This window comes from Callorhinchus milii, unplaced genomic scaffold (genome assembly GCF_018977255.1).
Source record: "Callorhinchus milii isolate IMCB2004 unplaced genomic scaffold, IMCB_Cmil_1.0 Scaffold4, whole genome shotgun sequence".
NCBI classification, from domain to species: domain Eukaryota; kingdom Metazoa; phylum Chordata; class Chondrichthyes; order Chimaeriformes; family Callorhinchidae; genus Callorhinchus; species Callorhinchus milii.
In genome coordinates this window covers 22,632,328-22,645,560 of record NW_024704745.1, presented here as the reverse complement: position 1 = coordinate 22,645,560, position 13,233 = coordinate 22,632,328, and the positions used below count along the sequence as shown (strand labels likewise).

The 13,233-nt window shown below is 41.2% G+C and overlaps 1 protein-coding gene across 1 annotated transcript in view; it reads right to left on the bottom strand.

Annotated features, from left to right (window-relative positions):
* Nucleotides 1-11,444, bottom strand: part of tubgcp3 (tubulin, gamma complex associated protein 3) — a 54,606-nt gene extending 43,162 nt beyond the window's left edge. Inside the window, 2 exon segments of the mRNA XM_007891763.2 lie at nucleotides 870-977; nucleotides 11,277-11,444. Coding sequence (XP_007889954.2) covers nucleotides 870-977; nucleotides 11,277-11,352 — 184 coding nt within the window. The 5' untranslated portion in view covers nucleotides 11,353-11,444.
* Nucleotides 11,445-13,233: the final 1,789 nt, after the last annotated feature.

The following is a 13,233-nucleotide window of genomic DNA, read 5'->3' as shown; positions in this document are numbered from 1 at the left end:
TCCCCCCACCCCAAGGATATATGTGCTTTAAATCATAAACTCTGCATTAAGGGTTTCTCTGCAACCAGACATGATGGAGGTTTCAATACATATAATAACACCCAGCTGACAAAAACAGCAGAGCTCTTATCTAGCAGTTTGCATATCAGTTAATCTAAAACTAGAAGTACAATGTTATTTCGGAACTAAGCACTGTGTGAAAGCTATGATGGAGCATATTTTATTACAACAATATTGATAATATTGAACTATTGATCTAGGGCATACTACTATTAGAAAAAGCTAATTAAAGTATCTACATTCTTTCCAAAAATAATAGTTGATCCCTTGATTCCAAGAGTGAATAATGGTGATTTAACAAAATAATAATAACCCTTGCATTTGATAGACCACATTGTCATGTTGTCAAGACATCTCACCAGTGTTTCACAGATTTACGGATTTACTGTAGAGGCGAACCTGGCAGCCAATTTGTACACAGCTATGGTACACAAACAGCCATGAAATTAAATGCCAATTTTTTTTCTCCCTGTAGCATCGTTGGCCAGGACACTGGGAGAAACTACCTTCATTTTTCAAAGTGTACCCTGGGATCTTTAAAGTCTTCCTGAACAGACAGACAAGATCTCAGTTTAACTTCTCATCTAAAGCCTCAACACTGCAGCGCACCCTTAGCAGCTTACCTGGAGTACCAGTTTACACTATGACCCAAACCCCACCACAATGTGAGGCTCGAACCCACAACCATGTGATTCAGAGATGACAGTGCTACGAACCAGGCTAATCTGCGGAATGACTATTATTTTATAATTCACCTATTGCAGAGATCTTCAAGACTTTAATGGAGTTTATCTAATAAACCTACTTACTTTCTTTCTTGACCTTTTCAGCCACGAGGAATTCATCCCTTTCCACAGTTGGAGCAAAGTTGCTTCCAATAACTCTTACAGCATACTGGAACTGCTGTGCCACATCCGCTGCAAAATACAATTCCAACTGCATTAACATGTGGCTGATTATCAAACAGCCAGGTCAACATCTTACAAAACCACAGCTCTTATGACAAATGCAACAACAAAACCACAAATTTTCCATAAAAACACTGATGAGACTATATTGTAATATATTTTACAATATTGATTATTTATTTCAAATTACTTTGGTTTGCACCAAATGCTTTTCAAAGCATAATGATTCCAATAATTTTACTATTTATGAAACATAAGTTGGAGTGAATTCCAATATTACTGTCATAAAAGTACTTCTGAGACACTACCCCATATGAAGGGCGCTATATAAAGCAAGTTGTTGTTATATGCTGCGTGTACCATATACAGAAATTGAGCCCACTTAGTGCACAATTTCCCATTTAAATAAAGCCAAATTAGGATGGACAGCAGTTTTCCTTCTGGACCCAGAAACTCAGTGTTCACATGAGGACAACTGCCAAGGACTGTTTGCTGATCATGGCTGTGCCATGTAGGGGAAGGACAACCCTTTCCAAGTGCAACTGTAACCAAACAGCTGCTTTGACAGTAATAATAATCCTTGCATTTGATATAGCGCTTTATCACAACGTTGAGACTTCTGTAAAATGGATTGACTGTGTATTTTGTGGGTGAAACGCATCACTTGAATCGTTCCTGAGCTGCACAATCCATTTGAATAACAGCTGTATTGCTCACTTAGCCACTGGCAGATTATAAATGTTTTTAAACTGATGCATTATTTTTTGTCACAATACCATTTATATCAGGAGGGTAACGAGTACAAATGATGAGAGCTGCTGTATTTAAACTGAGCATGAATATTTATTACCCAGTTTAAGGAGTGCCATTAACTTTCTGAGGCCAAATAGGCTGCATATTACGCAGAGCAATGATTCCTTTGGAAATATCTAAACGCACAGGAAAAGGTCCAGGCAGGAAATATATAAAGATTGCGCTTCTATGTAGGTGCAACTAAGACCACAAAGATCTTGAGACGGAGAAAGAAATGGCCTTTAATCACCTTTTCATTCAGAACGTAAAGCTTCTACTTCATTAATCAGATTACTGGAGATCATGGTGACTTCTGGGGTAGCTGACCTAGATCTTCCCCCAACAGGTTCAGGCTCCATTTGGAGGAAGCCACCGATCAGAATAGGGATTAAAATGGGCATTTAAAGGGATTGAGAAGAAGTAGTAATTGAACTGCCAGGATAAGAAAGGCTCATTTAGATCATTTGGGAACCTTGCCGTTTCCTTTGGACCACCTTGAACAAATGCTGCTTGAATATTACCTGCAATGTTATTGCTACCTTCTAACTGGCTGAAAAAATACCAAATTGGTGGGAGGAAATCCCCTGCTTCAAATTCTTGATTCAAACAGCTGTTCACAAGTAGTTTGAGTCACAAGCAAATAATTTCTTAATCCAGGTCTCTGTGGTGCATCAAACTAAAATAGCACAGAGAAACATTCTAATCCTTCAAGTACGAAAATATCCCCATGTGTCAATCCCTCCAAAGACACAACTCTCAAGTGCCTCTCTGGAAGTCACGTTAGATATGTAGATACATACATATATGCTGGAAAAGATAGGATTGTTTTTAAACCCTTTCTGTGAACAGCCTGTGATTTTAGAAGGAAGGTTCTCAGGAGATCCCAATAAAAATAAAGGTAATGTTGCTTATCACATCACGCACTTCCTAACTCTGCGACCTGGTCTTGAGTCAAATCCACATTCCATGAAAGCCTTTTAGTACTGCCAGGTAGAAGAATCCTCCATGAAATAGATATGGGCAATCTCAACTCAGTAGAATCCAAGACAGGAGTTTCTTTAATTCTGGACAGATTGACACAAAAGTATGTACCTAAGAGAGGCTATGACAACGGTTAGTGTAAGAACTAGAAAGTTCACACTATAATGTATATTGGGATAGACTAGAGTGAGCCATACCAGTCAGGGCTGACCATAAGGTGCTCAAAACTAATTCTTGAAGGAAAAGTGCTGTATTGCCTGAGTACTAACTCTCACAGTGTTAAGAGCATAAAAACACCAGCAAATGAAACTGAAAAAAAGATTGCTTTGGACCACACCTTTTTGCAACAACAAATTATCATATACTGCATGACATTTCCTACAACATAGATTAGTTTAGTATAATTCTTTAATTTTGGATACTTTATTTTCTAGTCAGCTCAAAACATTTCATTATAACTGAAAATATTTCCAAATATGTAATTGCCCTTTACTGTTTCACTACTTACCATGTTTCCAATGTCACAAATAAAATAGCTGTGCTAATCACCAGTCTTGTATTTTTTGATGACATTTCATATATTATATGAAATATAATTTTAGAACCACTCAAATATGCATTTTTACTAAAACTGTAAAAATAAAACTTATTTCATGATCCTTTTTCCATTTAGGAGCTAATGGTTTATCATAAGATTGATCCAGTAAATCCTGGTGTAACAGCTTCACTCCAATTACTGTCAACTTCAATATTTTAAAAAAGCTTACATTTGCCAGAGAAATTGCTTAATCGTTAATAGAAACAGTCCATTATACTCGTACATGGTGCCAGTGGTACAATCTGGTAAACGGATTTTCCAAACTATTTCCACACTCAATACAGTCGTGACAAATCTTTCTGCACATATTCAAAAAAAATGCAAAATTATTAAAACTGCAGGTGATACATAACTTTTTAAAGACAGAATGTTACTATCTGCAATATAATCTAAAGAAACTCAAATGAAGTCAAATTACAAGAGCAAAGATCAAATGATTAATAGCATCTGATCCCCAAAATTATACCTCGTGATTAATTTGCAGTCTCATTCTTTTTGGTTAAGATATTTAGTAAAATAAATGCACAAAGCGTGAAGACTCATTTAACACATTATGACCACCTAAACACAAACACATAAGTAAACAAATAATAAATAATCCTTGCATTAGATATAATGCCTTATCACATCATCAAAACATCTCAAAGCGTTTCACTATAAAGTGTAGTGGTTATGTATTTGTAGCAGTATGCAGCAGCTAATTTACCCACATCATTGTCCCACATATATCCACAGAATGAATTACTAATTTTATCTGGGAGATTTCTTGTCAAGGAAACTGGGAGAAACTCCCTTCTCCTTTTAAAAAGTATTATTGAATCTAGAACAGGAAGATGAGTTTGGTTTAACATCTCATCTAAAGGATGGCACCGAGGACAATACAATGCCTCCTGGCAATCCATAGTTGTGCCAGCCTAGACGACAAGCACAAAGACCTGACATAGGGCTTGAACCCATAACTTTCTTTGATTCAGGAGGCGAGCACTACCAAATGAGCCAAGCTAACACCTTATGAAGTCTATTACCTAAATATTCCACATCCATTACGCATGCTACTCATATGGGAATATAGATCACTGAAAATATTATTCTGCGTGTCTTCATTTGCATAATTTATTCCAGCACATGATTTGAAATTAGCATGCCTGATCAATGCAAATGTATTTATAATCATAAAACTGGGAGGTCAAGAGCAAACTGACCCAGGATGCGTGCTCCTGTTACTAGGAGCTGCAGGCACTAAATTCATATTATATAAACAAGTTACCTTAGAATCAGGAAGCTAAAATATAGATGTTCATGGCTAATTCTAAAAGCACCCAAGAGTGTTGATTGGCTCATTTCATTAAGCATGTGCCTTTCAAACTGGGGATCCACTTTGGATAAAGTTAAGCCGTACCAAAACTCAAAAGCACAAGTACTCAGTACCATGGAGGGAAATAAACATAGTTTCTTCTTCCTTCACTCTACTCTCTCTGACTAATAATAATCCTTACATGTGGTATAGTGCCCGATATACTGTAAAGTGCAGTGACTGTGTTTTGTGGGTGAATGTAGCTTGAGTAGTGTGAAACATAGAAGCAATAAGAAGTGTGGGGCATGGGGGGAGAGGAAAGAAGGAAAAGTAAAAATTAAAAGGCAGAGTCATGCCTGCACAGAAAATGGTGTCATCCAAGAGCTAAATTGATCATCGATTGGTATCTTGATTAGTTCCCATAGACTTCCCTTCAACACTAGAGCTATGTATCACCAGGGGAGGCTACCAAACCCCAGGAGGAGCTGAAGAAGTGGGATAATTTGCAAGTCATTACTGCTGCATACACTGCTGCCAGCAATGAACTGCTGTCAGAGACATGGGAGCAGCTCAAGTGTTTATGAGATCCAGAATAAAACATTTGATAAGTTTTTATATACTGACTCTGCTAATTCCCAACAATCAACCATTGATTATTTATAATGGAAGCCAGAGTGCAGTCTTGCAATTTGAACATTTCTTTCCATATTAGCTAAAAAATGTGGACATATTTTTTCATGATCATGGATTATAGACTTGGAAAGCGACTGGTGAAATGCCAATTCTTGTTCCACTGCCTTGTTGATCCTTTGGCTCTAAATATAATGAATTATGTATAAAAATAGGACTACAGTACATAGAATGACAACTTTACAATATATCCTGTGAAGTACTTTAGATGTCTCATCAACGTGATAAGGCACGACTGTATTATCAAATGTATGTATTATTATTGTTACAGAATGTATCCTTGCAAATAGAATACAAAATCAAAATTGGTAACATAACAAAACAATTTAAGTAACACCAGGCCCGTTGCAGCTTTCAAACCAATCACTTTGGTTTACTATTCAGAAGCATAAACAAAGAATGCCACAAACACGGTAAAAAACAATACAGGATCTACACAGCAGATTCTCTCAGATCTACCATCACCGGTCAGCTGTAGAATCCATTGATGGGCTGCGGAACAAAAAAAACGCTGCAACTGAACCAAAAAGTGATATAAACAGGCAGCAGCAGAGTGGATAAGGTAAATCTCCACAATCTGTAAAGAATTAAGCATTCAGAAGCTTCCATAAACAGAGACAAATGGGGCATATTCAGCTATGTTGCTGGAGTTATTGCATGATTGTAGGACAGCCACACACCTTGGATAGTATTCTATGAAAGGACCTCAAGCTATCACCAACGTATACAACATGTCATTCAATCCCATTCAGAAGGGATTCAACAACATTCAGTGACCAGAAAGATGTCCAACAACCTGTCTACAAACAAATCCAGCAAAACAATTAGTAGAAAACCAAAAGGAAGAAATCCTCACGCTATATAAAGTGTATAAATAATGAATCAGATCAAAGGAGGTGGGTCTTTGTCAGAAAGTCCCAATATTTTAGTTCTCCAGCAGGCTACTTAAGCTTCTTGCAACTGAAACTTAAATTTCTCTTCAAGTTGTACTGCATTTTTCTTATTTTCTAAAATCAGCAGGTTTCACTGTCACATGAAGAGGGAAACAATAATTTTCTGTCCTCATTAATACTGGTTGTTAAACAGTGAGTGCTAATTGCCTCACTTTAATAACTGACTTGGAGGAGTAACTGACCTCAACTGTATAAAAAAAACATACATATTGCACTACTTAAGAGAGCTCCTCTCATCAATTTTAAAATTTAATTTTAATCCACTAATTCCCTCAGGCTACTTTTATCTCTCCAAGTGAGAAATGTTATTGCTGGGAGACAGTATTTTTTTTCCATTACAAGCATCCAGTGTCAGCAGTCAGGTGCAAAATAAAATGCTCTCTATTCTGTCCCAAACTCAAAAAGAACATCTCCAGTACAGGCGTAAAGTGTAAGTATATCCCATTTCAATCTCGGTGCAAATAGAATCATTGGCTTTGTGTCCAGTGGAATAGAGTATAAAAATATGAAAGTCATGTTATGTGAACATAAAAGTTTAGACCATATTTGGAGTACTGCGTATAGTTTTGGTCGCCAAACTACAGGAAGTAGCATGAGTGCAGCAATGTAGATGAACTGGAATGCTAGCAGGGATGAGTAGATACATCTTTTAGGAAGATTGGACAGAGCTTTTCTTGTTAGATTGTTAGAACGTTTCTCACTGAAGAGACAAATGAAAGGTAACCCCAATGGATGAGTTAAAAATTATGAAAGGATTGTATAACAAGCCCATTAATACGCCATTTCCACTTGTTGGTGAATCCAAAACAAAAGGGCATAAATATGACAGCGAGCAGCAGGTTTAAAATGGAGTTTTGGAGGAACTTCTTTACACAGAGGGTGGTGAGAGTATGGAAGCTGTGGTTGAAGCAGAAAGCGTCAACGTATTTGAGAGGGCACTTGGTCTATACACTAGGGAGAAGGGAAAAGATGGCTACAAAAGAGGGGAACAGTAGGGATGGATGATTATGTGGAGTATGAATTCTAGATCAAACCAGTTGGGCGAAATGGTCTGTTTCTGTGCTGGAGCACATAATGTAATTCTGTATAGCATGTGTTCCATTTCCAACCTCGCCCGACTCCGCTGGCTACCCATCACACAGAGGATACAGTTCAAGATCCTGGCCATCCATCACCTTCCTCACCCCTACCTCTGCGACCTTCTGACCCCCTACCAACCTGCCCACGCACTCCCCTCAGCATACTCCAGCCTGCTTCACGTCCCCTGCCTCTCCTGCTCTACCATTGGTGGGCGGGCCTTCTGCCACTCTGCCCCCACTCTCTGGAGCTCCATCCCGCAGTCCCTCCGCCTCGTTCCCTCCCTTGCCTCCTTCAAAACCCATCTCAAGACCCTCCTCTTCGACAGTACCTTCGGTCACCCTCCTTCCCCCCCCCTGCTCTCCACCCTCCCCAATCCCAACCCCCAGCTCTGGTCCAAAACACTGATTGTCCAGCATCTTGAGACGTCCTCCCGACATGAAAGGCGCTATACAAATGTAATCTTGTTGTTGTTCCCATTTCCACACCAGCACAGGATAAATGTGCTGCATTTCCATCCCAGGATAGTTTAAACGTGTTCCATTTCTGTGCTTTATTCAATTGAGATTGAAGAATTTAAAGGTGAGTGGAGGAGGTTATTCCCTCATCTTCTCAAGATGTTCTTGTTCTATAGGATTTACTGTGAAGTATAGTATCTGTGTATTTTGAAGGCAACTGCAGTAGCTATTTTTGTGCAAAATTGAGAAAAACGTATCCTTAACAACTGGATTTCAGAAGCTACCACTGTAACGGTCTATCAACTTAGCCATTATATGGGGAGACTTTCCATCTGGATCTACATTTACTCAATGCAGCATTTTAGAGGATCGAAATTTGTCAAATTCTTAAATGCAACCTTAATTTTTAAACCATTTTTCTGCAAGTCAGTTTAAGAAACAGATTACAAGTTAAAATTGAATCCAATATTTGCTAATTTCTGGATGCCCTAAAATGCGACATAAATAGAGTAAGTTTAGGCCCAGGATGGAGTTCTCCTTAATAGTTCTTACAATAATATCGCACGCATTGAACACTTAACCAAAAGCAGAAAGAGAAAGACAATTTTACAACCTGTTGCATAAATCTTTTCACCCAACAGGGCTTGGTACCAAAACAATAATATACTTCAAACACAGTGTTTTTTTTAAGAGAATGGGCAAGAATGAAACTGTGTAAGAGGGGAGGCCAACATTGCTAACCTCTGCTGACACGCAAAAGGAGAATTGAGAACTCTGATGATATGTTGTAATAAAGGTGTTCTGTTGCTGCACTGAATTTCTAGATGCTAATATTGGGAGGAAGTAGCAGCAAATTATTCATTTTGGTAACATAAACAAGCATTCATTTTTGCACTAATAAGGCCTGTGAACTGATTTGTAAGCCGTGTCCCAGAGGTGAGAGGGCAAAATTCCAGCCCACTTCAACACACCTTCTTAACCCCCAAAACAATATTGCAACATATAGCATATTCACTCTTTAATACCCACCCTCCCTGCCATCTTCTCAGTCACACTCCATATTTTAAAACCTTCACAAATTTCTGTAATCCCAAAACGAAAAGGGGTCGAGAGAGAGGGAATCAGACTTTAATATTAGCTACGGGCCTGCAATTCGTTTCAACTCCTAACTTGTCTGCTACAGGCTGAGGCCCATAGGATGTTTGTTTTTATTTTGTGTGCATCGGTGCTAACTAGACCCCCCCAGTGGCATTGTGGCCAACGAGCAAATGGACAGACTTTGAGATCATCACATTTTTCCTTTGTTGTAAATAAACTTTTGGACTGCTGGCCTTCCCTCTTACTCATCATCATTCGTGCCCCTTTCTTCTCTGTTCACTGATTTTCTGCTTCATAGTGGTTCTCTCAATGATCAACTCTTTCTCGACCACTGTTTCTGCACTCACCTTTAATCCCTCCCAATCACTTGTCTCCCTATCCGTCACCCTTTATACCCTCCTCTCTTGACTCACCCTCATTCCCCCCTCATTCTCTCGCCCTCTCCTTCTGTCACTCTCACTTTCCCCCCAAAATCTATCACTCTCTCTCCCCACTATCTTGTCATTTACTCTCGCCCCCCCCCACCCCATCCGTTACTCCCCTTCTCCCCCCGTCCGTCACTCCCACTCTCTCTCTTCCCCACCAACCACCCCATCTGTCACTCTCTCCCCCACACATAGGTCTGCCACTCTCTCTCTGTTATGTGTGTGTGTCTTTCTCTGTTGTTGTGTGTCTCTCTCTGGTGTGTGTGTGTGTGTGTGTGTGTGTATGTATGTATGTATGTCTCTCTCATGTGTATGTCTCTCATGCGTGTGTGCCTCTGTTGTCTGTGCGTCTCTGTCTGTGCTTGTGTGTCTCTCTCTGTTGTGTATGTGTATCTCTCTCTGTTTATGTATGTATGTATGTATGTATGTATGTATGTATGTATGTATGTATGTATGTCTGTATGTCTGTATGTCTTGTATGTGTGTGTATATATATCGCTGTATATGTATCTCTGTATGCGTGTCTTGTATGTATGTATAAGTATCTCTTGTGTATGTCATGTATGCATGTATGTATGTATATCGTTTTGTATGTATGTGTATGTATCTCTGTGTGTGTGTATGCATGTGTATATATATAGCAGTGTATGAATGCCTTGCATTTATGTATATATTGCTGTGTGTGCATGTATTTGTGTGTATCTCTGTATGTCTTGTATGTATGTATATATATCGCTGTGTATGTATGTGTGTATATATGTGTGCCTCTGTGTGTATGTCTTGTATGTATGTATATATCGCTGTATGTATGTATGTTTGCATGTATGTGTATCGCTGTGGTCTGTGTGTGTGTCTGGATGGATATGTGTACCTCTGTGTGTATATCTTGTATGTATGTGACTCTCTGTGTGTATGTCTTGTATGTGTGTGTGTGTGTATGTCTTGTGTGTGTACATATGTGTATCTCTGTGTTATGTCTTGTAGGTATGTATGTACATTGCTGTATGTATGTATGTATGTATGTATGTATGTATGTGTGTATATATGTATGTGTGTGTATATGCATGTGTGTATGTGTGTCTGTGTGTGTGTGGCTGTGTGTGTATGTATTTGTGTGTGTGTATGTATGTCTGCGTGTGTGTGTCTGTGTGTTTCGGTGTGTGTATATGTGTATGTGTATATGTGTATATGTGTGTGTATGTCTGTGTGTGTCTGTGTGTGTGGCTGTGTATGTATTTGTGTGTGTGTGTCTGTGTGTTTCTGTGTGTGTATATGTGTGTGTGTGCCTGTGTGTGTGTGTGCCTGTGTGTGTGTGTGCCTGTGTGTGTGTGTGCCTGTGTGTGTGTGTGCCTGTGTGTGTGTGTCTGTGTGTGTGTGCCTGTGTGTGTGTGTGCCTGTGTGTGTATGTCTGTGTGTCTGTGTATGTATGTGTGTATGTGTGTGTATGTATGTATGTGTGTGTGTGCCTGTGTATGTGACTGTGTATGTGTATGTGTGTGTGTGCCTGTGTGTGTGTGTATGTATGTCTGTGTGTCTGTCTGTGTGTCTGTGTATGTATGTGTGTTGGTGTGTGTGTGTGTGTGTGCCTGTGTATGCGTGTGCATGGTGTGTGTATGTGTGTGTGTGTATGTGTGTGTATGTGTGTGTGTGCCTGTGTGTGTGTGTATGTATGTATGTGTGTGTGTGTATGTCTGTGTGTCTGTGTATGTATGTGTGTGTGTGCCTGTGTGTGTGTGCCTGTGTATGTGGCTGTGTATGTGTGTGTGTGCCTGTGTGTGTGTGTCTGTGTGTGCCTGTGTGTGTATGTCTGTGTGTCTGTGTATGTGTGTGTATGTATGTATGTGTGTGTATGTATGTGTGTGTGTGTGTATGTCTGTGTGTGTGTGCCTGTGTGTGTGTATGTATATGTATATATGTGTGTGTGTGTGTGTGTGTGGCTCACCCTCGTTCTTGCCGAGGATGCGGCAGCACAGGCTCTGGAGGAGAACATTGGGTGACCTGTGTTCCAGGTTGGCCATTGTTGACGTGTTCCGCGTGAGTCCGGGTCCGGGTCCGCTCTCCGCTCTCAGTTCGGCGGCGCCATTTTCCCCCCTCAGCCCCGCCGAAAGTGACCCACAATGCCTTTCACCGGGGAACACGTCCCGCCCTGTCCGGCTTCCCCCCGGCAACAGGAACCAGAACATCAGTTCCTGACTGTAACCCGTGAGCCGCCATTCGGTCCCCGCCGACACCGAGCGCCGCCGACAAACAAAACAGCTGCGTTTGAGCTTTGAGCTCCGCGCCTCCCCGGTGGCTTAATTGCTTTATTTAGAATAAATAAATTAGGTTGGGAACGGAGCTGCCCCCCCCCCCTGTCGATTTATAAGTGGTCCTTGGATTTGAAACGACAACTTGCATTTATCCGGCGGGGCTCACAGGGGGCGGAGGTCGGTCACTGAGTCGAAATGGGTCCTGGTGAAGCCTGTGGGTCAGTGGGTCAGTGGGGTGGGTGTCTGACACATGCAGGAACCCACCGCCGTGCTTCAGAGCGTCCCAAGTTGGCTGCCGCGTTTCGCCCGCAAAATAACGAGTCGATTCACTTTACGGTGCATTGTGTGAAACGCTTTTGAGACGTCGCGGGGACGTGGTGAGGCGCCGTATTAAATGCAGGGATTATTATTATTATTATTATTATTATTATTATTAGCGTTTCCCTGCATCCCACCTACACCTGGACATCCCGCAGGTGGATTGTTGGAAATGGTGTGCACACTCTCAAGCATCCTGCTCACCTAATTCAGCAACAACAACAACAACAAGATTCCATTTATAAAGCGCCTTTCACGTCAGGAGGACGTCCCAAGGCGCTGCACAGTTGGGTCATGACCCGAGCATTGGGGGGAAATGGTCAGGGTGAGGGGAGGGAGCGAGGAGGGGGGAAATGGTCAGGGTGAGGGAAGGGAGGGAGCGAGGAGGGGGAAGAGAGTCGAGAGGGGAGCTGAAGGCTCGGTCAAAGAGAAAGAGAAAATTCAAGAAAGTATTAGGCGCAGGTTGGCAAGAGCCAAGACCTGGGCACCCCAGAGTGTGCGTTGGGGTAACTGCTGGAGGCTAACCAGCTAAAAGCGCATAGCTTGCCATTGATATCGCTGTCTGGCAAGCTTTCCATCTGGGGCCACCCGTTAGGGCATTGGGTTGCAGGATTAACAGGAGATAGAAAGACGAGGCGAGGGATTGAGGCGGAGTTTCAGAGGTTCGTAGCTAAAGGCTCAGCCATAAATTGCCAGATTGGGTGGGCTTTTGTTATACTGCGTGACAAAAATGGCTTTGGACGGGTGCCTAATTCTAACATTTTTAATTTAAACCTGCTAAACTTAGCCCCCACCCCCCCACTCCTTGAAGACCTTTTTTTACACAGTTGCAAAAGCACAAACCTAAATTGGCCTCTCTGCTACCCGTAGTTATAGATACATAATATTGGGCACCTTTTGAGCTAGTGTTTGATTTTGTATGTATTTTAATTTCTCGCCACCCTGCACAGCCACTGACAGTAGTGTGGAGAGAGCAGGGTATGAGCAGCAGGTCTGTATCACCTGAGCGCGTGGGGGGAATGAGGGGAGCTGTGGTATAGGGGCAGAGGAGTGGGGTATGTGCAGATCAGAGAGATAGGGGTGTGCTTGGAGGGCTTTATATGTGAGAGGTGAGGATTTTTAAATAAATTGTCAGTAATGTTCAGGAGCTTTTTAAAAAAAATTGCATTATCTGGTTAAGAGAGGGTGGAAAACTGCAAGCAACAACAACAACTTGACTTTATATAGCGCCCCTCACACAGGGTAGCGGGCCAGAGCAAAAACAAAAGGGGTTGGCCATGTGGATAACTAGAATAGGAGCGTTCTTACCCTCCTAGGGCCATTGAAGAAGGA